We start from the raw sequence: 27222 nt of genomic DNA, 5'->3' as shown, positions 1-27222 counted from the left end.
GTGGGTGTCAACAAAATATTTTTGCATTTCAAAGAAAAGGTTGGTAATTGAAATTTTTTAAATAGGTGTTGCGGTATAGAAAACCGCCTATGTTTCAATAATTACAACCCCAACTCGTGTATCATATCAGTGACACACTCACCCCTATTGCGCGATAACACGAAACGAGCTGCCCTTCTTTGCACTTTTTCAATGGCCTCCATTAATCCTACCTGGTAAGGATCCCACACTGTGCAGCAATATTCCAGCAGAGAACGGACAAGTGTAACCTAGGCTGTCTCTTTTGTGGGTTTGTCGCATCTTCTAAGTGCTCTGCCAAAAAACGCAGTCTTTGTTTCGCCTACCCTGCAATATTACCTATGTGGTCTTTCCAATTTAAGTTGCATGTAGTGGTAATTGCTAGGTATTTAGTCGAATTTACAGCCCGTAGATTTGTGCCAACTGCCATTTTTCACACAATTCAGAAATTCTCTCTAGATCATTTTGTAATTGGAATTGATTGTCTGATGATTTTACTAGACGGTAAATTACAGCGTCATCTGCAAACAATCTAAGGGGGCGGCTCAGATTATCACCTAGATCATTTATGTAAATCAGGAACAGCAGAGGATCTGGGTGAAAGACCTGTCCAATCCACCCACCCAGCCCTTCATATTCCACTCCTATCACAGGCTTCTCTTACCCCATCAGAGCCAGGCCACCTGTGAAAGCAGCCATGTCATATGCCAGCTCTGCTGCAATCATTGCACAGCTTCTTCTTCTCTCTCTCTCTCTCTCTCTCTCTCTCTCTCTCTCTCTTTTTTTTTTTTTAAGGTGTGACTACCAATCAACTTGGAGTGTCCAGACCATCCTCCCCAACACCAGCTTTTCTGAACTGCACAGATGGGAGTTACCTTACAACACATTATCTGCATTCACAATGATCCTTGCCTCATCCTACGGTTCCCACACCCTCTACCTGACAGTTTCCACCTCCTCTGTCCTCGAGGTTGCGCAGCAGTTGGACACTGGACTCTCATTCGGGAGGACGACTTCAATCCCACCTCCGGCATCCCGATTTAGGTTTTCCGTGATTTCCCTAAATCACTCCAGGCAAATGCCGGGATGGTTCCTTTGAAAGGGCTCGGCCAACTTCCTTCCCCGTCCTTCCTTAATCCGATGAGACCGATGACCTTGCTGTCTGGTATACTTTCTCAAACAACCCCAACTCCTCTGTTCTGTAACCACCCGACTATTTACATACCCTCATCGTCATTGTGTGTTAACCTCTGCCAGTGCACCTACCATCCCTCCCTCCCCTCTTTCCCCCTGACTGTTCCTCTCCTTTCCCCTACCATTTCTGTACCACAGTCTCCTAACACTGTACCTGGTGGCAGTCTTGTCATGCCTCTTAGTCCCTGCACACACCCCCAGACAGGCCCTCTTCTCTTCCCCCACCCCCTACTATGCCATCGCTTCCATCTCCTCAAACTTGCTCCTTCAATTCAGTGTTGTTTTTTTTTTAAAAAAAAAATAAGGCTTTGCCCCAAAACTAAATGTGTAACAGTCTTTCCTGCATGCAACTCAGTGTGTCATCTTCACGGTGAGCAGCAGTCTGTTCTTTTCCTGCTGATGTTGTAGATATTCCAACCTGGGTTTTCATTGTTTGAAACACTGCAGTATATAAAATTTGATCAAAATGTGGCACCTTCTAATGCATTCTCAGAAGCCTGAAGTCATCTGTACAGGGCTGTCAATTCGACTAAATACCTAGGAATTACAATTACAATTATGACCAACTTAAATTGGAAAGACCACATAGATAATATTGTGAGGAAGGCGAAACAGAGACTGCGCATTGTTGGCAGAGCACTTAGAATTTGCGACAAACCCACTAAAGAGAGAGCCTACATTACACTTGTCCATCCTCTGCTGGAATATTGCTGCGCGGTGTGGGATCCTTACCGGGTAGGACTGATGGAGGACATCAAAAAAGTGCAAAGAAAAGCAGCGGGTTTAGTGTGATCGCGCAATAGGGTGAGTGTGTCACTGATGTGATACGCGAGTTGGCATGGCAGTTACCGTAACAAAGGCGGTTTTCTTTGTGGCGAGATCTATTTATGAAATTTCAATTGCCAACTTTCTCTTCCAAATGTGAAAATATTTTTTGACACCCACCTACTTAGGGAGAAATGATCATCATAATAAAATGAGAGAAATCATAGCTCTAATGGAAAGATTTAGGTGTTCCTTTTTCCCACGTGCCAATCAAGAGTGAAACGGTACAGAAGTAGTATGAAAATGGTTCGATGAACCTTCCGCCAGGCACTTACGTGTGATGTGTGGCTTATGAGCAGCTGCTCGACCATGAAATCCAAGTTTTCTCACCTCCCACCTATCTGTCATATTACTTTCAGTGGATCCTGATGCACTTTGGAATTACTGTGTGATGGTCTGGATAGGTGTCTGCCTATTACACATTATGATCCTCTTCTACTGTCAACAGACGAGGTCGGCCTGTACGCTTTTGTGCTGTACGCGTCCCTTCACATTTGCACCTCACTATCACATTGGTAACAGTGGACCTAGGGATATTTAGTAGTGTGGAAATCTCATACGCCGATGTACGACACAAGTGACCTGACCACATTAGAAGTCCGTGAGTTACGTGAAGTGCCCCATTCTGCTGCCCCTCGATGCCTAATGACTACTGAGGTCACTGAGTAACGATGTAGAAGTAGGTGCACAATATGGGGCACCTCCATTGTGGTGGTGCGGTCAGCTGGAAACCTGATTAACCTACTTGCAGTCAGGTTCCCACCCAGCCCAATATCGAGCCACTGTTGTATCCGAATACAGTTAGCAATAGAGAAATAGTAAAATTAAAGTTGTGCCCTATCTCGGAAGTTCTGCCGCACGCCATTTTAAGCAAAAGCTACTTTTTCACACTTTTGTGTGTGGTACAGTGATATAATGTTGCATATACATTTGGTAGTATATGTGGATACCGTCTGCAAACTGTGTTATGAATGCAGTTTGTAGTAACGAAGTTACAAATTAAAACTTATTACCTGATCCTGAAGTTCAACTCCACAAAAAGTGAAAATGTAATAGGAAATAAACAATTTTTTTTTTTGCCATTTTGTGGGGGGTGTCAATGAGAGAAATTTTTGTAAAGATTTGAATATTTGAAAGTCTGTGTAAACTTTGTCGGAAGTTTTTAAGTGTCCCCATTCTCACATACTGAGTGGATGAAGAGCGCCTACTTGGGGGCTGTCAGTTTTGCTGCCACAAGGCAAATTTACAGCTTCTAACTGTGATAATTATCTTACTGTGATAATTATCTTACTGTGATAATTATCTTACTGTGATAATTATCTTACTGTGTTAAAGTTTTAACACGATGCTATACTTCTTAATGAGTAGATTATGATAGCATTTTAATCTTTGTTGCCTCAGAGACTGCAACAGGTTTGTTTTTTTTTTTTTTTTTTGGGGGAGGGGGGGGTCATCAGTCTACTGACTGGTTTGATGCGGCCCGCCACGAATTCCTTTCCTGTGCCAACCTCTTCATCTCAGAGTAGCTCTTGCAACCTACGTCCTCAATTATTTGCTTGACGTATTCCAATCCCTGTTTTCCTCTACAGTTTTTGCCCTCTATAGTTCCCTCTAGTACCATGGATGTCATCCCATCATGTCTTAGCAGATGTCCTATCATCCTGTCCCTTCTCCTTATCACTGTTTTCCACATATTCCTTTCCTCTCCGATTCTGCGTAGAACCTCCTCATTCCTTACCTTATCAGTCCACCTAATTTTCAACATTCGTCTATAGCACCACATCTCAAATGCTTGGATTCTCTTCTGTTCCGGTTTTCCCACAGTCCATGTTTCACTACCATACAATGCTGTACTCCAGACGTACATCCTCAGAAATTTCTTCCTCAAATTAAGGCCGGTATTTGATATTAGTAGACTTCTCTTGGCCAGAAATGCCTTTTTTGCCATAGCGAGTCTGCTTTTGATGTCCTCCTTGCTCCGTCCGTCATTGGTTATTTTACTGCCTAGGTAGAAGAATTCCTTAACTTCATTGACTGTGACCATCAATACTGATAAGTTTCTCGATGTTCTCATTTCTACTACTTCTCATTACCTTTGTCTTTTTCCGATTTAATCTCAAACCATACTGTGTACTCATTAGACTGTTCATTCCGTTCAGCAGATCATTTAATTCTTCTTCACTTTCACTCAGGATAGCAATGTCATCAGCGAATCGTATCATTGATATCCTTTCACCTTGTATTTTAATTCCACTCCTGAACTTTTCTTTTATTTCCATCATTGCTTCCTCGATGCACAGATTGAAGAGTAGGGGTGAAAGACTACAGCCTTGTCTTTCACCCTTCTTAATACGAGCACTTCGTTCTTGATCGTCCACTCTTATTATTCCCTCTTGGTTGTTGTACATATTGTATATGATCCATCTCTCCCTATAGCTTACCCCTACTTTTTTCAGAATCTCGAACAGCTTGCACCATTTTATATTGTCGAATGCTTTTTCCAGGTCGACAAACCCTATAAACGTGTTTTGATTTTTCTTGAGCCTTGCTTGCATTATTAGCTGTAACGTCAGAATTGCCTCTCTCGTGCCTTTACTTTTCCTAAAGCCAAACTGATCGTCACCTAGCGCATTCTCAATTTTCTTTTCCATTCTTCTGTCTATTATTCTTGTAAGCAGCTTTGATGCATGAGCTGTTAAGCTGATTGTGCGATAATTCTCGCACTTGTCTGCTATTGCCATCTTCGGAATTGTGTGGATGATGCTTTTACGAAAGTCAGATGGTATGTCGCCAGACTCATATATTCTACACACCAACGTGAATAGTCGTTTTGTTGCCACTTCCCCCAATGATTTTAGAAATTCTGATGGAATGTTATCTATCCCTTATGCCTTATTTGACCGTAAGTCCTCCAAAGCTCGTTTAAATTCCGATTCTAATACTGGATCCCCTATCTCTTCTAAATCGACTCCTGTTTCTTCTTATATCACATCAGACAAATCTTCACCCTCATAGAGGCTTTCAATGTATTCTTTCCACCTATCTGCTCTCTCCTCTGCATTTAACAGTGGAATTTCCGTTGCACTCTTAATGTTACCACCGTTGCTTTTAATGTCACCAAAGGTTGTTTTGACTTTCCTGTATGCTGAGTCTGTCCTTCCGACAATCATATCTTTTCCGATGTCTTCACATTTTTCCTGCAGCCATTTCGTCTTAGCTTCCCTGCACTTCCTATTTATTTCATTCCTCAGCGACTTGTATTTCTGTATTCCTGATTTTCCCGGAACATGTTTGTACTTCCTCCTTTCATCAATCAACTGAAGTATTTCTTCTGTTACCCACGGTTTCTTCGCAGCTACCTTCTTTGTACCTATGTTTTCCTTCCCAACTTCTTGTGATGGCCCTTTTTAGAGATGTCCATTCCTCTTCAACTGTGCTGCCTACTGCACTATTCCTTATTGCTGTATCTATAGTGTTAGAGAACTTCAAACGTACCTCGTCATTCCTTCGGACTTCCGTATCCCACTTCTTGGCGTATTGATTCTTCCTGACTAATGTCTTGAACTTCAGCTTACTCTTCATCACTACTATATTGTGATCCGAGTCTATATCTGCTCCTGGGTACGCCTTACAATCCAGTATCTGATTTCGAAATCTCTGTCTGACCGTAATGTAATCTAATTCAAATCTTCCCGTATCTCCCGGCCTTTTCCAAGTGTACCTCCTCTTGTGATTCTTGAACAGAGTATTCGCTATTACTAGCTGAAACTTGTTACAGAACTCAATTAGTCTTTCCCCTCTTTCATTCCTTGTCCCAAGCCCATATTCTCCTGTAACCTTTTCTTCTACTCCTTCCCCTACAACTGCATTCCAGTCGCTATGACTACTAGATTTTCGTACCCCTTTACATACTGCATTACCCTTTCAATATCCTCATACACTTTCTCTATCTGTTCATCTTCAGCTTGCGACGTCGGCATGTATACCTGAACTATCGTTGTCGGTGTTGGTCTGCTGTCGATTCCGATTAGAACAAACCGGTCACTGAACTGTTCACAGTAACACACCCTCTGCCCTACCGTCCTATTCATAACGAATCCTACACCTGTTATACAATTTTCTGCTGCTGTTGATATTACCCGATACTCATCTGACCAGAAAGCCTTGTCTTCCTTCCACTTCACTTCACTGACCCCTACTATATCTAGATTGAGCCTTTGCATTTCCCTTTTCAGATTTTCTAGCTTCCCTACCACGTTCAAGCTTCTGACATTCCACTCCCCGACTCGTAGAACATTATCCTTTCGTTGATTATTCAATCCTTTTCTCCTGGTAACCTTCCCCTTGGCAGGTACCGTGTAATATAGACGAGTTGGCTCCATTTCGACTTGTTACCCATCCGGACCCCTATGAGTTGGTACACTGTATGCTGAATTTACTGTAGGATCATTAATGTCTACTTTTGGAGCTGAAAGGTCATCATTACTTCTTTGACATTACATAATGAGACCCTGTGAGATGAATACTTTAACTGTTTGCCAAATACGTCTACAGGTGGTTCACAGCTATTCTCCGAGCTGTGTTGCTAACATTGACTTTGTATCCTTCTTTGTAGTTCTTGTGTCGTCAGCGAACATTAAAGATTTTGAAGTGTGCTTTGGTATCTAGCAGAATAATAAAGCACTAAGCTGCATACATTAGCACAATATTTAGCCATTTTACTTTCAGAAATCTTCAGTTTCCTGGATAATTGAAGTACTCAATTGTGAAAGGGGTAATGTAGACTATTTTACATCTATGTCTATGCCATCAGTGTCTGCTAAAGTTATTGAAAAAGCTATACATGTGAGGGGAATTGATCATTCCAGCTCACATAATGCACTGTCAAATGTAAAGACTGGTTTTAGACGTGCTTTAAAAACTGAAAATGCTATATTCTCTTTTTCACTGTGAAGTATCGGACAGATTAAAGAAAAAGTTGTAAACACTAGACATTCTCTTTGACTTAGCCATAGAGATTTGTTGTGTTGATCGTAAAATATTACTGCAGAAATCGGACCATTGTGGAATAAGAATAGCAGCCGACAGTTGTTTGGTCCTTTTCATACGTTTAAGAGAAGTCAGCCAAAGGCCATTCCCCATAGTATTTCTCTTTCCTGACATTAATGTGATAGTAAGAGACTTGAGTACAACATAGGCAGTGTCTCAGTTAGTGCAATTCAACATAGTTTTGTGGCTTGTTGGAAATAAATTGTTACTCAATCACAATAAGACTCAGATTTACTTGCTGAGTAACAATTCAGCCAAAGCTCACATTTTGATCATGCAGAATGGAAATACGATCAGTGAGTCTGCACATCCCAAATTCCCATGTGTTGCGATAGATGGTAAGCCGTGATGGAAAGCCCATTTTCAGGACATTTTCAAAAACTTCATGCTGCTATATGTACCATTAGAACAGCATCTCAAGTGGTATTCCAACATGAAAATTAGTCTGCTTTGCTTATTTTTATTCACTTATGAATACTGTGCTATAGTTTGGAGTAACTCGTACAATTTACAAAGAGTATTTTTTGGCTCAGAAAAGTCCAGTTCGAGCAGTATGTGGTGTGAGCCCACGAACCTCTCATGGGACCATTTTCAGCAGTCAGGGAATTCTGACAGTAGCTTCTCAATGCATATTTTCTTAAACCTTGTTTTGTTGTTAACAGTGTGAGCTTATTCCCAAGAATAAGTAGCTTTCACTCATTTAATACCAGGCAGGCATTTGGTTCACATCTTCTTGACTCTTGTGAGATAAGGTGAGTAATATTCTGCTACATCCATTTTCAGTAAACTAGTAGAAGAACTAAAAAATATTAGCAGTAATCCATAAACTTTCATGTCTAACCTGAATGATTTCCTTGTGGCCCACTCATTCTGTTCCTTTGGGGAGTTCCGAGGTAAGAATTAACCAAATTCATGTGTTATGTTGTTGAATGTGTAACTTTTTATTTGGCAGGGTGTCATCTCCGACTCGTATAAATTTTAACTTGTCTCTTATTAATGTTTGTAGTGTTAATTTTATGTACTGTCTCATTCCATGACCCTGGAGATTTGCTCCTCGTTTTGGTCCTACAAAACTAGATGTGTAAAATAAAAACATAAAATAACCTAAGTCATTGGAAGATAATTTACATAGTTTATGTTCCATAGGCTACAAGGGAGAGTGGCCCCAATACAAATCCCTGTGGCACTCCACGTTTTGTTGTCCCGTTGCGAGGGTATTTTCAGGCCAGAGACACAGTTGATTAGTGGGACTTTCTGCTTTCTGTTGTAAAGATAAGATTCCACCTGTGCAAGAGGGATGCTATTAATACCATAACACTTAAGTTTCCCATGTAGAATTTTATGATCCACACAGTCAATTTTTCTCCTTTAGCTTTGCTAGCGCTTCACTTGTCGATCCTGTATTGTTTGCTCTGTGGAGAATCCTTAATGACAATCAAACTTGTCAGCAGTTAACAAGATCTGCTCAATTAAATGAGTAAGTATTATATCATACACCCCTATCTTAAACACTTCTCAAAAGTTACTGTGTTTCATTTAAAGTATTGCAATAAATATCTACTTCTGTTGCTAACAGGGCCTTTCCTCTTGTTTAACATTATAAGTCCTTCTGCATCAAAGTTGTTAAACTTAAAATGTGAGACACAGTACAAAGTTAGAATGCAACCTTTGTAGTGTGCTGGTGCGGCAAGACAACTCGAGAGGTACCCTGCGACTCGGACGAGGCCCGAGCCGACAGCTTCGCTTGTGGCGAGGTGTGTGGACGCACGCTGGCGTGCGGCAACCACCGGTGCGAGGCGGCGTGCCACGAGGGGCGGTGTGCCCCGTGCGCGCTCTCGCCTGACGTCGTCACCCACTGCCCCTGTGGCAAGGTGGCTCTGCGGGACATGCAGGTGAGAGACGCCACAGCTCGGTCTGGAGTTCTGAGAAATTTAAGACTATCATTTGGATGTTCCAGCTGTGTCAAGCAGTTCAGCCTCTGTGAGTTTTCAATGAGATTACTGCCACTTTGTTTAGCGAATGGCTGTGACATCCTCGTACAGTTTCATTACCACTTGCAACTGCACTGTCCCATATGTAGCAATATACACAGATTTTTCTATTGCTTAATAGTGTGTTTGTCCACCTTTGGAATGCAGTACAATATGGATTCTCCGTGGCATGGTTCTTAAAAGTCCTTGGTAGGTTTTTATATGTAATGGGAGTTTTTGTTATTCCTAAAGAATCTTTTTTTATTAATTTATTGTTTTATTACTTTTTTTATGGAGTTCCGTTTCTTCAGCGATTCTGTTTTTATATCATGAGTGGAATGTCATTTAATTGTTCTATTCAGCCTCGGGAATATAAAGAAGTTGCAGGGGCCCATGTCCAATGAATAGGGTGGCTGAGGCAACACAATTATTTTGTTTTTTACCAAAAAGATCACGAACAAGCATAGACGTTTGAGCAGGAGCATTATCGCGATGCAATTTCTGCGAGTGGTTTTGTTTCAGTGCTTGTTGTTTTCTTGAGATTGCCTCACGCGGACTGTGCATAACTTCCAGGAACTATTTCTTATTGACCATACAACCATAAGGCAGGAATTCACGATGCACTATCCCAGTGTAATTGGAGAAAACGGTATGAAGAACCTTCACATGTGACCAAACGGGTCAAATATTTTTTCAGTCTTAGCTTTGTAGGCAGTTTCCATTGGGACATTGGAGCCTCAATTTTCACATCTTACCCATATATCCATGTTTCGTCACCTGTTATAAACTCCTTTAGGAGTTCTCAGTTGTTGTTGACTTCCTTCAGTAATCCCTAAGCGATTTCTGTGCGATGTCAGTGTTGGTCAAAATTCAACAATTTTGAAACACTTTGCTGATACATGTTTCATGACCTAAATATCCGAAAAGAATTCCACGGCATGAGCCAAGGGATGTGTTAACATCAGCAGCACCCTCTCTGATGGCGATTTGGTGATTTTTCCAGAACAATTTTCTCCACTTCTTCCACATTGTCATCAATAATTCATGTGCTAGGGCATCCAGGACCGCCTTTTTCAACATCCTCTTTCACCACTTGTAAACTCTTGTCTTAAACATTGTAGATTCACCAAAAGCCACAGTCAACATTTCAAATGCTGTACTGCACTTCATTCTGGTTTTTTTGGCAAAATTTAATTCATGTTCTTTGATTTATCTTTTTCAAAAACATATATATCATTTTTTACTGTCAACAATGAACTATATATTCATAAAAGCTGAAAATGTGATCATATGTCAGGAACGTGTGTACCGACATTTAAAAAAAAATTTTTTTTAATATGAAAATCAAATGTATAAAGCCTGTGAAATTAGAAATTTCCATTATTTTTTTTATCACATCTCCTGTTTGGCACCAGGTGTTTATGCTCACATCAAGCAATTTCCATAAATTGTGGGCTGATGGTTTGTGAAAGCAGAGCTGCCATGCAGTAGTGTCCCAGATAACTTCCATCACTTTCAGATGGAGCGAATTCGATGGCCAAGACATCAGTGTTTGTCAACTCTCATGTTCCTCAAACACCAGACCGCAATCCTCACCGCATGACATGTACAGTTATTGGGCTGAAAGATGTTATTGCCATCAGTGAAGACATCGACCAATAAGGCATGCATGCTGTTGGCAATAATGTTCATGAGTCCATGACTAACATGGTGCTTTTGATTACTGTAACAGGATCCTAGCAAGGCTTGGTGAATGCCGCCCGTAGCATAATGCCCCCTCTAGTGGCAACTGTTCAGATGGATGGTGGTGTATCAGGACACAATCATCAATCTGGTGTAAGACGAGGGTAAGTCAAAAATTTATCCCAAACGTAGCTATACCTTTTATTTCCATACATATGAGACACGTATGTTAACATCATTTTTCTTTCAACATGGTGCCCTTGCCTTTCAATGCACTTAATGAATCATTGCACAAGCTTCCTGATGCATTAAGAAAAGAAGCTTCCTGGCTGAGCATTGAGCCACACATGCACCGCATCCTTCAGTTCTCGGTCCAAGGTGAATCAATGGCCTGTTAATACCTCTTTGAGTGAACCAGACAAGTGGCAGTTGAAAGGGGGGGGGGGGAGCAAGATCAGGACTGTACGGTGGGTGGGCTGTTACTTGAAACTTGTTTCCGCAATGTGGGCAGATGTATGTAAATGGGCATTGTTGTCCAACAACTCAGCACCTTTTGACAGTAGAACACGGTGCTTTCTTGGAATTCCAGACTTAAGCCTCTCAGTAAGCACCTCATTGTAAAATGCACTGTTTATTATTGTCACTCTCCTGATAACATTCCAGTACTGGACCTTGTGCATCCCAGAAAAGGGTAATCATAAGTTTTCCTGCAGATGGTTCAGTTTTGAACTTCCTCTTGCTGGGCAGTTGCGGATGTTTCTCTGCCATTCACACTCTGGCTCGTAATGGTGGATCCCTGTTTCATCACCAGTGATGATTCTGTCTAAGAAGCCACCAAGTTCGTTACCAAAGTGATCCAGATGCTTTTGACAGATGTCCGAGCACGTTCGTTCATGCAATGCTATGAGTTATTTGAGAACACATCTCGTACAGACTTTATGAAACCCGTGTCTGTTGTGGATGATTTTGCAGGCAGAACTGTTACTAACTTGCAGATGATGTTCCATGTCATCAAGTCACTTGTCTGTCTACCAGAACTGTGTCATGTGCACATTAAATGTTGTTGTCATCATTTGTGGCCGTGGATCTTAGCACGGCTTCTTTCTCACACGTAGCACTTACGCGATCATTTTTGAATTTTGTAAACCATTCATAGACACTCCACTGTGGTTTGATACTGTTTCCGTATTGTGCTGGAAGTCTTTGATAAATTTCCGCATCCAATACACCTTCCAATCACCACTCATTGTACCTATTTGTTGCAAACTTCTAATGGAACAGCCATGGTCAGTCTGCAACAAAAGGAAGACAGATGGAGGAATTAGACTCAAACTTCCATAGCGGGATCACAGCAGCGTAACAATATAATAAATGAGGACAGAAATCAGTATGAACAGTGTAGGATGTGTTGTCACAGTATTACGGAAAATTTTTGTACTTGCCCTCGTAGGACACGTTATTCGTCTAAGCCGGTGACACATCTGTGTTCAAATCTCAATGAACCTGTGTGCACTGCCGTTGTAATTGGTGATGTCATTGGGTCGGTATAGGAACATGTAGGGGTCATCTGGTGTGGAGCTGCACATTCAACAATATGCGCCAGATGGTGTGCTCCTAGGCATTTATGCCTGCACCGACCTCATACTCTGTCATCAGATGTGCCACAGATCTCCCCCTATCCTGCTTTCCAGGGGGTCGAGCCTCTAACAGCCACATTATATGGTGAGGAGTGTACATCTGACTCCTCGTCTTGTTGTGGTTTCGCTGTCCTCCGACAACTTTCCACAGCTGTTCACAATAGTAGTAAGCAAACAGCTGACAGTGTCGTTTCCTAGATATCTGTTTACAAACACGGGGCCAAAACAATCTGTCCTTCATCAAGGTAGCCTAATCTGTGGATTTACGCATTCACTCCCCATTCGTCCCTGCTCTGGTCATTTACTTTTCTTGGTGTATTGTGTGCCTGCAGAGTTACCAGACAGTATTCAATCCTGCATTGGGCAGTGCTCACGGTGTTTTCACTCATTTGTGTATGTAATCTCAATAAATTACGAGACAGACTGGCCAGTCGATATAGGGGTGAAATTTGTAGCACTGCTTGTAGTTAAAATTTTGTATTTTTGGGGATCCACAGCCTCCATATGCTTAATAAACATAAACATGGTCCTTAGTAGCCTGTAATGGTATTTTTATTTAATCATGTGATTATCTAATTTTGAGTAAGCGTCATTGTCGAACACCTGTAAAACCAACATCGAAAAGTGCAAGAGAATAACACAAAAAAAAGCTTTAGCTGCAAAGAAAGTGCACCATTTGCGACGACAAAACACAGTGCGCACATAGTGTCTGCTGACAGAAAAAATGTGGCAGAGGCTCTTGGATGAAGTATTTGAACCATTAACTTTCCCTGCTTGTGTGTTCACACAAATTAAGTGATATAGCTGTTGGCTGACTACACCACGTGTCCTCTGCTCTTGAACATCTGCTGTTATTGGCTGACGAGATCATGTAACGTGAGCCTTGATTGGCTGACGAGATCATGTAACGTGAGCCTTGATTGGCTGACAAAAGCGCCTCATGCAATACAATCTCTATTTCAGTGCTTTGGAAGCTACCGTGCTCCATTTGGTGGAATTCATATTTATACTTTCGTAATACCAAACTATGCAGTGTACACATTGCTGCGCATCGAAGATCTTTCCAAAATACTTTTTCTTTTGCCATGTTTTTCCTAAAGTATTGGGAAATTGTACCATATAAAGGATTGATATGTTCTACAGCTCTGAGGTAAAGTACAATGTCACTAGTGTACTAAAGCAAATTTTTTACTGGGAAATGCAGGAATATTTTTCCTTGTCTGCATATACTAACCAGACCCCCCCCCCCCCCCCTCTCTCTCTCTCTCTCTCTCTCTCTCTCTCTCTCTCTCTCTCTCTCTCTCTCTCTCTCTCTCCCTCCCTCTCTCTCTCTCTCCCTCCCTCCCTCCCTCTCTCTCTCCCCATCAAAGTTGATATGCTGAGTTATCCCAGTGGTGGTCTGTTGAGTGCAGGTAGAGACTGGGAGGCCAGTCCAAATTTTTTACTGGGAAATGCAGGAATATTTTTCTTTGCCTGCATATACTAACCAGACCCCCCCCCCCCCCCCCTCAACAAAGTATTGGCTCACAGATGCTGCTTTGAAACAAAGTACATTATCATTCTGATACATTCAATCTTCATTTCTGTACTGTTCCTGTACTGAATTCAGTCCAAAGTGCTGTAAAATGTGTTCATATCCTTCTGCATTTAGCAGTAAGGGCACCACAACTAAAAATACTCACATACCGTAACGCTGTATCCTCTGTACTTCACTGCTGCGACCATCTGCAGGCATTTGCCAAACCTGGACCCTTCTGTAGCATTGCTACAGGATATAGTATGATTCCTCACTCAGTCACTTGTTTCCAATCATCCACTCTCCAGTGCTGTCACTCTTTACACCATCTTCAGGATCATTTAGAAGCGACTACAGGAATGTGTGGCTTGTAAGGAGCTGCCTGACTATTATACCCCATTCTTTTTAACTCAGCACGCAGAGTCATTGTGGTTGCTGGACTGCTCGTAGCACTTCAGAATTCACGAGTGGTACCTTCTGTTGATTTAATGCAATGTTTCATAACCAGCTCTGCCTGCTCTATGGTTGTACCTTCACATTTCCATTTCACAGCCATATCACCAACAGTTGATGTGGGTAGTGTTAGAAGGGTTGAAATATTCCTAACGGATATATTACTCGGGCAACATCCAAGACTAGATTGTGTTCAAAATCACTGACAACACAATACTACCCATCTCCTATCACACTTGTGGGTCTCCCTCTCGTGACATTCTAGTGGCCAATTCATTGTTACGTAGATGTGTCCAGATACTTCCGATCAGGTAGCGTACATTACATGTATAATGGGAAGAAATATTATTTACTTAAGGAGTGGAATTTTAGCACAGCATCCCATGTCTCTTGATGATGACATGAAAGTATGAGAGTTGACTGAAAAGTAATGCCTCCACCTTCGTAATTCTTCAACAGTTGGTAGCATTGGTATGCGGCAGGTACTGGCTTGTTCTGTAGCCCTTCTCTACAGCTCCAGTTGGTGGAAAGCCTTAGCATGGAACGGTTGTGTTGTTACAGCGTAAAGTATGGAGCCCTGTGCAGACGGTCGCTCAGTGCGATTTAAGCAACATGCAGTCATTGAATTCTTGACAGCAGAAGGTGTCACCCCAAAGGAGATACATCAGAGAATGAAAGCAGTTTGTGGTGATCGTGTTGATGTGAGTACTGTACATCATTGGGCGAGTAAGTTTAAAGATGGCTACACTCCATACAAATACTTTCAGAAAAGAGTTCCTGACACTTAAATCAATATTCGATGTTAACAAATTTTTCTTCTTCAGAAACCCTTTCCTTGCCATTGCCAGTCTACATTTTATATCCTCTCTACTTCGACCATCATCAGTTATTTTGTCCCCAAATACCAAAACTCATTTACTACTATAAGTGTCTCATTTCCTAATCTAATTCCCGCATCATCACCCGGGCTGTAACACTTAGCACATCTATACAAGCGGTCACATGATATTCAAAGAGGGAGATCATGTAATCTGGTTTTTATGACTGTAATTTATCAATGCAGATAGGTAATTCATTAATTTTATTTCGCAGTCCTCAAATATTTTGATCCAACGAAGATAACCAGTATTTTACATTGACTGGAATGATATTAGGTGAAAATGAAATTTCTGAAAATTTTTAACCAGTGGCTACTTCTGCTGGTACGACATGCCTGAGTTATGTTTCTTTCTGAGACTGAAGGTTTTGTTTCAGTCCTAAACTGTCTTAAAACTTTGTTTCCGTACTTATTCCCCCCCCTCCTGCCATCGGCCCTGCTTGAAATCACTGGTATTTTGCCACTTATGACAGTGCCTCCCACCCTTAAATTGATCACATAATCTCAGCTGCAGGTAAAGTAGATAGCAAGCTTCAGTCTATTGGTAGAATATTATTAAAATGCAATCCATTTAAAATGGAGATTGCTTATAAAACATGTATGAACCCTTATAAAACATATATGAACCATTTCAGAGTATTATTCATTTGTGTGTGATCTTAATCAGGTAGGACTAACAGTGGATATTAAATGTATACAGAGAAGGGCAGCATGTGTCTGCAGCTCATGGTCTAGTGGCTATTGTTGCTGCCTCTGAATCATTGGCTCCCAGGTTCGATTCCTGGGTGGTTTGAGGATTTTCTCTGCCAAGGGACTGTGTGTTCGTGATGTCATCACCATTCAGGGAAGTGGTTTTGTGACCATCATTCAGGAAAGTGGCGAGACCGGATAGTGTAAAGATTGCGAATTTTTACGAGCACTGATAACTACACTGTTACGCATCTCACAAACCATTCATCATCGTCATCATCATCATCATCATCATCATCAAGAGTGGCACAAGCAGTAGCTGGTTTGTTTGACTTGCGGGAAAGTGTCACGGATACTGACGCCCTATCTGTCACTGCCATAGAGACTGCAAGTACAAGATCAGACTAATTACAGAATGCACAAAGGTATTTTTAAGCAGTCATTTTTCTTCTTATACTCCATACATGACTGGAATAAGAAGCAACCGTAACATGTGATAAAACGGGATGAACCCTTAGTCATGAATGTTCGTAGTTGTTCTCAGATTGCTGATGTAGATATAGAAACAAAGGCGGAACACATTTATATAAACTTACTAGCTACATACGTGTATGGGAATGAGATATACCTCCTGATCTCCTTCTACCCCCTCTCCTCTTCTCCCCTCTCTCTGACCTTGAGCTTTATTTATTGGTATTGCCGATGAAACCTTGATTGGGAATTAAAGTCACTTAAAATGAATGGATGAATTGTATGCGGTGTATTAAGGATCTCCCTCGCTGCTACAATTCTGTGGATAGTAGCACCAGTGACATCATTTTTGCACAGTTCTAATCTACAAACAAGTAGGGATATACAGTTTTGGAGGGTTCAGATCCTGTAATAATATTCTAATCAGGAGCTGATAAGACAAATACAACTTTCTTGTTTTTTATTAAAACGGACTAAGAAGGCAGAAGACAAGACAACAGCTCATTGCTGTGTATACAATTTAAGTTAAAAATTATATATAGGGAGAAAGAGTGCATATGGAGGAAACAATTTGTCTAACGTTCAAAGTCCCTGCTGTTGTAGCTGGAACTGCCCGCAAGAAAGAAAATGAAACCGAACATTTTCACAGCACGGCATAGCACAGCATTTTCTTTCTTGCAGTTGGTTTTAACAGAAAACTAGCACATTGCTGTTCAAAAAATATATAGCGTATGGCCTTCTGAATATTTACCAGAGTATCATGTAAAATCTCAAGTACATCAGTCAAAAACATAAGAGATTTTTGCTAACAATGTTTCCCCATTATACAGTGTGTTTGAGAAAGAATATATGTATTTCGAATGCATATATTTATTAAACTTTAAGACGTATGAATATGAAACTTTTCACACACATTTACGAACCTCTCAAGTTCAGATTACAGATGTTCAATATGTCCTTCATCAGTGACACAAGCAGTATCACATCGATGCTCAAATTCCTCCCGTGCTTGGGCAAGCACGTCCTTCATCACTGACCACTAACATGGAAAGTTACTTCGTCACTGAACATGATGCATTGTGCGAAAGTGTTATCATTGTAAATTGCATCAAGAATCTCGTTACAAAATGCCACACTTTGCGTTTGTCATCATGACGCAGACCTTGTAACAGCTGTAACTTGTACGGCTTCATAACCAACAAATGTCTCAAGACATGCCAAATTGGAGGCAGTTGTAATTCCCGAGTGACATGATGAGTTGATGTTGAAGGACTACATTGGAAAGCAGTTTGAATTTGTATAACAGCTTTTTCAGGAACATGAGGGCGGCCAGGACTCTTTTCTTTACATACACATCCTGTATGTAGAAACTGTTGATACCATCTGCAAATGATCCACCCATTCAGAGGATCAGTTTGGTTCCTCAACCTGAAACATCTTTGCACTGTAATCACGAACTTGCACTTTGCAATCTCGAGAACACAAAATGATTTCTGTCGCAGAGTAGCCGTTTTAAACATACGAGATGTGATAGGAAAGTTTTGAGGATGGATCTGCTACTACTTACTGGTTTGGTTGGCAGGTACACGGAGGGTGGGGAGTGAGTCATTGCCTTGTCCTTAAATGCCCTATGACAGGAAACTGCATTTCCACTATTCAGCTCATTGCAGTAGCTGGTTGAGTGTGGGTCTGTTAGGACTTATTGCCAGATTCTTTTTGGGTGAAAATGGATGTAAAAACAAAGCAACAAGTTTGTGTGAAATTTGGTTTTAAAACTGGGAAATCAGCTTCTGAAACTTATGAACTATTAAAAACAGCATTTGAAAATAATTGTTTGAGCCAGTCAGATGTTTTTGTCTTGTTCAACAGATTTAAAAATGGCCACGAATCATTTGAAGATGACCCACGGTTCGGCCTTCCTTCCACCTCAGAAACAAATGAAAATGTTGTGAAAGTTCGTGACTTAGTGCACTCTGATTGTAGACTTACAATTAGGGAGATGGCTGATGAACTTAATTTAAGTTTCTATGCAGTTCAGTCAATTTTAACTGAAGATCTGAACGTGCATTGAGTGTTCGCAAAATTCATTCCAAAAGTGTTGTCAAGTGACCAGAGACAATACCGACGTGAAGTGTGCCAAGAACTGATTAATTGGACTAAAAATGACCCAGATTTGTTAAATAGGGTAATTACAGGTGACAAATTGTGGGCATGTGGATATGATCCTGAAACCAAAGTGCAGTCTTCGCAGTAGAAAACTCCAGGTTCACCGCGACCGAAAAAAGCACTGCAAAGTCGGTCAAAGATGAAATCAATGATTTTTTTGATTCTACCGCTATTGTGCATCATACATTTACCCCTGGAGGACAGTTAGCTAATCAGGAATACTACAAATGTGTGCTTGAGCATTTGCGCGAAAATGTGCAGAAGAAAAGGCCTGTGGAAAGACAGGAGTTGGGTGCTACACCATGACAATGCTCCGGCTCATCGTGCCTTCTCTGTTGTTGAATTTTTGACCAAATTCAAAATTCCTGTGCTTCCACAACTGTCAGTTTTCCCTGATTTGGCCTCAGTGGACTTCTATCTGTTTCCTAAAATGAAATTTTCATTGAAAGGGAAGCGATTTGACTCGATTGAAGACATCCAGGCAAATACACTTCAGGAAAAGAATTTCCAGGAATGTTTCCAAAAGTGGAAACGCCATTGGCGTTGGTGTGTTCAGTCAGAATGGGACTATTTTGAAGGAGATGCATCACAGTAGCACGTAAGTACCACCATTGTACAATTACAAGCCCATTCTTAAAACTTTCCAGTCACACCTCGTATGACTGTTACCAAGCAGAACAGAAGACAATTTACATCTAGAAGCTATTAAAACAAACTAGACTATGTATCGATTTCTCCAATAGCCGACCCGAGGGGCAGCGATCGATAATTTGGACAAAATAATACTTTGTAATACGTATAATCTTTTTGAAACACCCTGTATATGATATAGATGTGTTTATATACTGTATGTACATCTACATCTACATCTACATCTTCATCCGTACTCCGCAAGCCACCTGATGGTGTGTGGCAGAGGGTACCTTGAGTACCTCTATTGGTTCTCTCTTCTATTCCAGTCTCGTATTGTTCGTGGAAAGGAGGATTGTCGGTATGCCTCTGTGTGGGCTCTAATATCTCTGATTTTATCCTCACAGTCTCTTCATGAGATATATGTAGGAGGGAGCAATACTGACTCCTCGCTGAAGGTATGTTCTTGAAGCTTCAACAAAAACCCGTACCGAGCTACTGAGTGTGTCTCCTGCAGAGTCTTCCACTGGAGTTTATCTATCATCTCCGTAACGCTTTCACGATTACTAAATGATCCTGTAACGAAGCGCGCTACTCTCCGTTGGACCTTCTCTATCTCTTCTATCAACCCTATCTGGTACAGATCCCACACCGCTTAGCAGAATTTGAGCAGTGGGCGAACAAGCATACTGTAACCAGCTTCCTTTGTTTTCGGATTGCATTTCCTTAGTATTCTTCCAATGAATTTGTCTGGCATCTGCTTTACCGACAATCAACTTTATATGATCATTCCTTTTTAAATCACTCCTAATGCGTACTCCCAGATAATTTATGGAATTAACTGCTTCCAGTTGCTGACCTGCTATTTTGTAGCTAAATGATAAGGGATCTATCTTTCTATGTATTCGCAGCACATTACACTTGTCTACGTTGAGATTCAATTGCCATTCCCTGCACCATGCGTCAGTTCGCTGCAGATCCTCCTGCATATCAGTACAATTTTCCATTGCTACAACCTCTTGATATACCACAGCACCATCCACAAAAAGCCTCAGTGATCTTCCGATGTCATCCACAAGGTCATTTATGTATATTGTGAACAGCAACGGTCCTACGACACTCCCCTGCGGCACACCTGAAATCACTCTTACTTCGGAAGACTTCTCTCCATTGAGAATGACATGCTGTGTTTTGTTATCTAGGAACTCTTCAATCCAATCACACAATTGGTCTGATATGTATCGAAAGTACGTAACCTCGTCCAATTGTTAATTAGAGTATCATGTAAAAAATCTGAAATAAATGGAAACTTTTGATATATTCCTTGGGCAGAAAAGGTGGCACTGTCGTCAGAACTGACACTGCACTGCAGCAGAATATTTGTTACAGTTTCATTTAGGCAGCTGTCAAACTGCTTAGCAGCTATGTCCTACGGAGTGTAACGTTTGCAGGGCACTGCAGGAGAAGCGGGAGGTGCGACTGCGGCGACGGCAGAGTCCGGAGGTGCCTCGGACGCCGCAGAGTCCACTCCGGAGGGGACCGGCGGGCCGGCTCCGGATACGGGTTCAACTGGGGCGTCGCAAGAGGATGACTGTGAGGGAAAAGCCTCCACAGAAGTAGGCTACGTGAGAACTTCGTGTCTCGATCCAGTACCGACGTGTGGCCAAGTTTGCGGCAAGCTGCTGCCGTGTGGCCAGCCCTGTAAGTATGAGGCGCCTCACCTCCACCACCAATGCAAGTTCGTGAAATGATTACGACTGTAACATTCGACAAAATAGCTCTTTTATGGAGGCTTAGTGATATCCTTTTTCATATCCAAAGACTTTGATTTGTAGACTTAATTTTCCATTTTATTGAGTCGAGACATCCAGTACTTTAATAAATAACAATATTTGTCAACATAGACTGTTATTTTCAAATAACTTCCGGGAATTCAGCCAGGTAACACTTTTGGCGGCCGCCGATATTTCGGCGGGAGAGCACCCTGCCATTTTCGAGGCAAACTGCGGCGGACAGGCGACGTACATGCAAGGTTAAAACCTCGGTTCTCGGACTGATGTAGCAAAGATAACACACACACTGAACACTGGTGCCAACAAAGATGACCAAAGTCAGAGATATCCATAGTGAGACTACAAATTCGCAGGTGAGGTAGCATTGACTCTGTCCCTTTTGTTTTTTGACAAGGGAGAGAGCCGGATTCCAAACAGAAACCTCCATCCCTGTTAACGAGGTTGCTCGCTAATTTAATCTCAACTCCCTCCCTAATAACACTGTCGCAATAGCTGGACGTGCACGCCAATATCTCGGTGTTGTTATATAACATGGGGTGACCAGTATCCGAGCAATGTTTGGCAATAGCAGATCTACTTGGCTGCTGTATTCGTGTGTACCATTTATGCTCAGTACATCGGTCCTCCACGGTCCTGATATTTTGATCAATATATGCCATGCTACAGCTACAAGGAATATGATATACACCCGCCTTACGCAGTCCAAGATCATCCTTAATGGAACTCAAAAGTTATCTAATTTTAGATGGAGGTCGGTAAGCACATTTCACATCGTATTTCCGTAAAATACGACCGATCTTGTTGTATGTATTTCCTACGTAAGGCAAAAAGGCAGTAGACTTAGGTGTCGACTCAGAATTATCACCAATCACCCGATGTACAGTTGGTCGATAGCACGACGCACGTTCACTCTGTCTATCACTATAACCATTTTGACGAAATGTAATTTCAAGATGGGACAGCTCAGCTGGCAAAGTCTCAGCGTCAGAAACGACATGTGCCCTGTGTACCGAGTTACGAAGTACCCCTTCACGCTGAGCCGGATGGTGACAACTATTAGTTTGTAAGTACAAGTCGGTGTGAGTACGTTTCCTGTAGACTGCCTGTCCCAATGATCCCTCATCCTTCCTCCTAACCAAGAAAGGAAAGGTAACCATCCTCTTCCATCTCCATCATAAAACGAATGTTCGGGTGGATCGAGTTCAGATGTTCTAGAAAGACATTCAAATTCTCGTTACCATGAGGCCAAACAACGAAGGTATTCTCATCGTATCTAAAGAAACAGGCGGGTTTCAAAGGCGCCGACTCCAATGCACGCTTCTCGAAGTCTTCCATAAACAAATTTCCGATCACAGGAGACAACGGACTACCCATCACAACACGATCTGTCTCCTTGTAATACTGGTCATTGAATAAAAAGTAAGTGGACGTCAACACATGTCAACAACAGACTTTTATTAAATGCACTTACTCACAGTCACAATTTCAGAGTGTTGTGCCATTGTCAATAACTGGCAGATCACTATGAAACACATCACTGTGTGATCACTCCTTTTAAGAGCACAGTGTCCGGGTTTCGACCATACTTTACTGTTTCATGTGCATAATAGGACAGGATTGGTCGTCGTCCACATAAAAGGACAGGAGATCATGAGCATATAACTCCCATATGTGACATACTGCCATGTAAATGTTTATGGTGATACTATGCTAGTAACTTACTGAGTGTAAGCTCATTGGTGCTGCAGTAAGCAACCTCTGTCCTACTTTCTGTAACACTTTATTTGCACTGAAATCCGTCACTTACCACTTACTTTCATGTTTTTAAAGTGAGGCCTACAACCCAAAAGGTCCTAACACATAGTAACTTGATATATAGTATTCTTTGTTGGCCAGGTTTTTCTGTTACTGTCACTTTCTGTACATGTACAAAATATTAATCACAAATAAGGAATGTATATATGTCAAGTTGTCATGTTTTAGTACAGCATGCTGTGTTGTCTTGAGTGAGTGTAAAAATGTTGTGGAGTGTGAAAAGTGATTAAATAAAATTGAAAAAAGTGTTGCAGATGTGTGGACGCATGCTTGATCACAACAGCAACAAATGGACCTACGTTGAGTAAATCATCAGATTAGTATTGTCATAAACACTTATGTGGAAGCAGACATTTTGTCCAGAACTGCATCACGCATTTTCTGTTTGTACATAGTTATATACTATGCAGCCAATGAAGACCTTGGGCACCAATTATGTTAGCAATAATCTCACTTATAATATTAGTAGGATAATACGTGTTTAAATAATTTGTGTGTCTTGATGCTTGGTGATGGGCACTAGAGGCTTGAAACACATTGCTAACCATTGTCAGCCAACTTAAACATTGTGACAGGTTGCAGGTGGCACGTAAGTATACCCTTTGTTATAATACAACTGTGGAAAGTAATCTGCCAGTACAATCTTGACGCACAGTATTACAACAGTGTAACTCATACAGTCATGACATTTGCTGGTGTGAGACAGCTGTTTTTGTCATAAGATTAATAATGTTCATTCATAATTATTTTTCAATTTAATTTACATATTTTATATTTTTTATTTTTTGCACCTCAAGAGTTACAAAAAGACAAGGGACCTGAATAATTGTAAAATAAACAGAGCTAAATTTCACAAATAAAATGTCATGAGCTACAATGCTTCCACGAAGACATACCCTTGAAATTTCATATAATTGCAACTTATCCCAATGAAACAATATTATGAAAAGGAAAGTTGCTACTCACCATATAGCGGAAATGCGGAGTCACAGATAGGCACAAGAAAAAGACAGTCACAAAAAAAGCTTTCATCAAAAACACGCACACACAAACGCAACTTACATTCCATCCTTGATTTTCCATTGTTTGATTTTATCCCAATGAAATCAAGACAATACAGATTCAGTAATTCAACTATAAGCAGCAAGTTTCTCTTGCAGGCCATTCTTATCATTGGCACTTTGTAGCACACAACAGTTTTGCAGAGATTCAAAAGATTTTCTCATTGTTGCATTTATCTGTACTTTCCCGTTTTTTAGCATTTGTTGAATACAATTACCTCTTCCTCAGAATATGACTATGTTTAAAACTTGTGACATTTATGGCCCTGGTGTAGCTCCAGTCTCAGAATTGGCTTCTTTTGTTTCGAAAACAGTTTTGTTGTTGTTATTATTATTATTATTATTATTATTATTATTATTATATCATCATGCCTGTGGTAGTTTTCTCTTCAGCTACAGTTATGGTGGGTTATTGGTACATTAACTAATGTAGCTATATCAGTACTGTTATAAACCTGAACTTTCCAATTGTTTAAATAGTGTGGGTATTGTATTCCGTATCAGTTTTCTACTTTACAAATTCATAAACTGGTTTGTGCCACAGTGTGGTGAACAAAACTTAAAATTATTGGGTAGATATATATCATCCTTCTAAAACTCTTCATGTGTTACGCTGTTTACTGTCTATTTATTGTTCTTAAAATGTTACAAGGAAATCTTAACTAAAAATGTACTGTTTCATAACTCTTACAGTCCTTAGGACACCTATAGAACAACAAAATTGGTCTTCGTTTCATTATTTATGCAATTTCTTGCACCATGTATGCCCGCTTTTGTACAAACCATATTACAAATCATTGTAAATGATACTACAGTAGGGCCTGGCTAATACGTCCTCTACAGACCAGGTTGGAACTCAAAAACATCAGGTTATCAGAGGAACACTTCTGTTGATCCATAACATCACAATACACAACACACCACTTTATTGTTCAATTGGAAACACTGTCTAAATTATCTTTCCATGTTAAAACACTAAGAAAATGAAAAGAATACACTAACACACAAAAAAATCTCTCACAAAAGTCTAATGTACAGTAGCACCTGTACCGTAAAATACCTCTGTATCTGTACAGTAATATATTGTTACTGTGAGTGGAAGTTTAACATTTGTACATACCCTTTTACAGTACTGCATTGACATTCAGCTAATTTGCACTAAACGGATTAAAACATGAGAAATCACACGGTTAAAAAAAAAAATTCTAGTCTTAAGCAGGACAAAAAAAGTGTGTAATGTTCTGTTGACATGAACTTTCTGTTGGAGTAGACCTAGTGATTTGTTCAATATGGTGAAGGACTATATCAAATATGTCTGCTTGTGTCTGTGTATGTGCGGATGGATATGTGTGTGCGTGTGTGCGAGTGTACATCTGTCCTTTTTTTCCCCTAAGGGAAGTCTTTCCGCTCCCGGGATTGGAATGACTCCTTACCCTCTGCCTTAAAACCCACATCCTTTCATTTTTCCCTCTCCTTCCGTCTTTCCTGACGAAGCAATTGCCAGTTGCGAAAGCTCGTAATTCTGTGTGTGTGTTTGTGTGTTTTGTTCATGTGCCTGTCTGCCGGCGCTTTCCCGCTTGGTAAGTCTTGGAATCTTTGTTTTTAATATATTTTTCCCATGTGGAAGTTTCTTTCTATTTTATATATATATATATATTGTGTGTGTGTGTGTGTGTGTGTGTGTGTGTGTGTGTTTTATACGTGAGCCGTACATTCACTGCCTTCATTGTCATCTTCTTCTTTCTCATCTGTTGTTAAAGTTACACTGTCAAAAATTGGTTGTCTGTTAATTCTGTTTCCGTTGGGCAGTCGGCATCAGCTGTATTGATCCACTTACTTAAGTCACTGGGCTCAATGTCCATTTGTAAAGACAGCATCATATATTTATGTTTAGTTGGAGCCATAATTTAGTTTTCAACACTTCAAATTGTAAGAATAATATTTACTCAATAACACTTACTGATTAAGTCAAAAACAAACTATTTCATGCTAAAAGTGATTGAATTATTGCACCAACAACTGTCATATGTCTACTGATGCATATTGCAGCCAGTGAGCCATCGACAAGTCCAGTCCTGACTGTAGCTGCAGTCTGTATAGTTAAAACATTGGAAATGGGATGGTGGGACTAAGGGGGAAGTCAGACCAACCAAGATTGGATTAACAAGGTTCTACTGTATTCACATTCTTCAGATATCGAATTCAACAGTGTAACATGCTGTCCGCATTGTGCGGCAGCAGGTTTCAGTGCATAAGAGAAGTGAGCAGGAGTGTTGTGACTGTGTGTGCTAGTATGTCCATTAGACAAATCCCTCTTCCCCCCCCCCCCCTCCCCCCATCCCCCGCACACACACACACACACACACACACACACACACACACACACACACACACACACACACACGTGGCTGAACACAAAAAAACTGGGACTGCAGTTTGACACATCCTCTCACTCCAGTACACTTGCCAAACTGGGATCCCAACATCTTGTTTTCAGCCAGCACCATATAGCTGCGTATGTTCGTGTGTGGGAGGGGCGAGGCAGGTGCCCACTGTGACATTTTGAGGCATTCATCAAAAAGTTACACAAAGTTTTAATTTTATTTTTGTGTACCTGTTGACTAAACACTTCTGCTATTCCTTGAGTGGTCTTGTTTGCTACAGAATGTTTTCACATTCTATCAGCATTGTCCTTCCCATTGTCATACATTTTTGCCACATTAACAACTTCAGTTCTCAGCTTATGTGTAGTTCAGGGGAACACTTTCTTTTTCCGGGTCCGCAGCGCAGCCACACGAGTGTGCGGCTCTCTGCCACACGGGGCCGTGCCCGCCGTGTCCACTGGTGACGAGTGTCAAGTGTCGCTGCGGCAGCCTCGACAAGGAGCTGCCCTGCTGCGAGCTGACCACGCGCGCCGACGACGCCCGCTGCAGCCGCCGTTGCACCAAGGTTAGCTGTTCTGTACAGACTTTATCGTGTACACAGACAGTTCATCGTGCCGGGAATTGAGAATCTTGAAAGTGTTTGTCTGTTACTGCCATTGATGCTAGCAGGCTATAGGTTCCGAGACTTTCAAGAATGTTTTAATTTTGAACTGTGGTAAAAATTGACAAAAGAAATTTCTTTGTGTGATATAATTACAAATTAACAATTTTCAGATTTTTTCCCCTTTATTTATACTGTGAAACCTTGCTTCTTGTCAAATTTCATGATTCGTGGCCAGTGAGAAATAGCTTACAGATTTTGATGAGTGAGTTTGTGAGTATGAAAATATGTGACATAAATGGCCATTCTTTTGATTGGATTGCCTTAGAAGCTTCAATGTTTTATACTGCTTAGGGGCCATAGCTCTTAGTATGTGACATAAATTTCAA

At 41.0% G+C, this 27222-nt stretch overlaps 1 protein-coding gene across 1 annotated transcript in view; it reads left to right on the top strand.

Annotated features, from left to right (window-relative positions):
* Nucleotides 1–27222, top strand: part of LOC126295019 (protein shuttle craft-like) — a 223599-nt gene that overhangs the window by 104640 nt on the left and 91737 nt on the right. Inside the window, exons 10-12 of the mRNA XM_049987271.1 lie at nucleotides 8761–8978; nucleotides 20631–20880; nucleotides 26634–26797. Coding sequence (XP_049843228.1) covers nucleotides 8761–8978; nucleotides 20631–20880; nucleotides 26634–26797 — 632 coding nt within the window. The remainder of the gene's footprint in view (nucleotides 1–8760; nucleotides 8979–20630; nucleotides 20881–26633; nucleotides 26798–27222) is intronic.

The sequence above is a fragment of the Schistocerca gregaria genome, chromosome 11 (genome assembly GCF_023897955.1).
Source record: "Schistocerca gregaria isolate iqSchGreg1 chromosome 11, iqSchGreg1.2, whole genome shotgun sequence".
Taxonomy (NCBI): domain Eukaryota; kingdom Metazoa; phylum Arthropoda; class Insecta; order Orthoptera; family Acrididae; genus Schistocerca; species Schistocerca gregaria.
The sequence above is the reverse complement of the archived record's forward strand: the minus strand, read 5'-3'. Positions and strand labels throughout refer to the sequence as shown.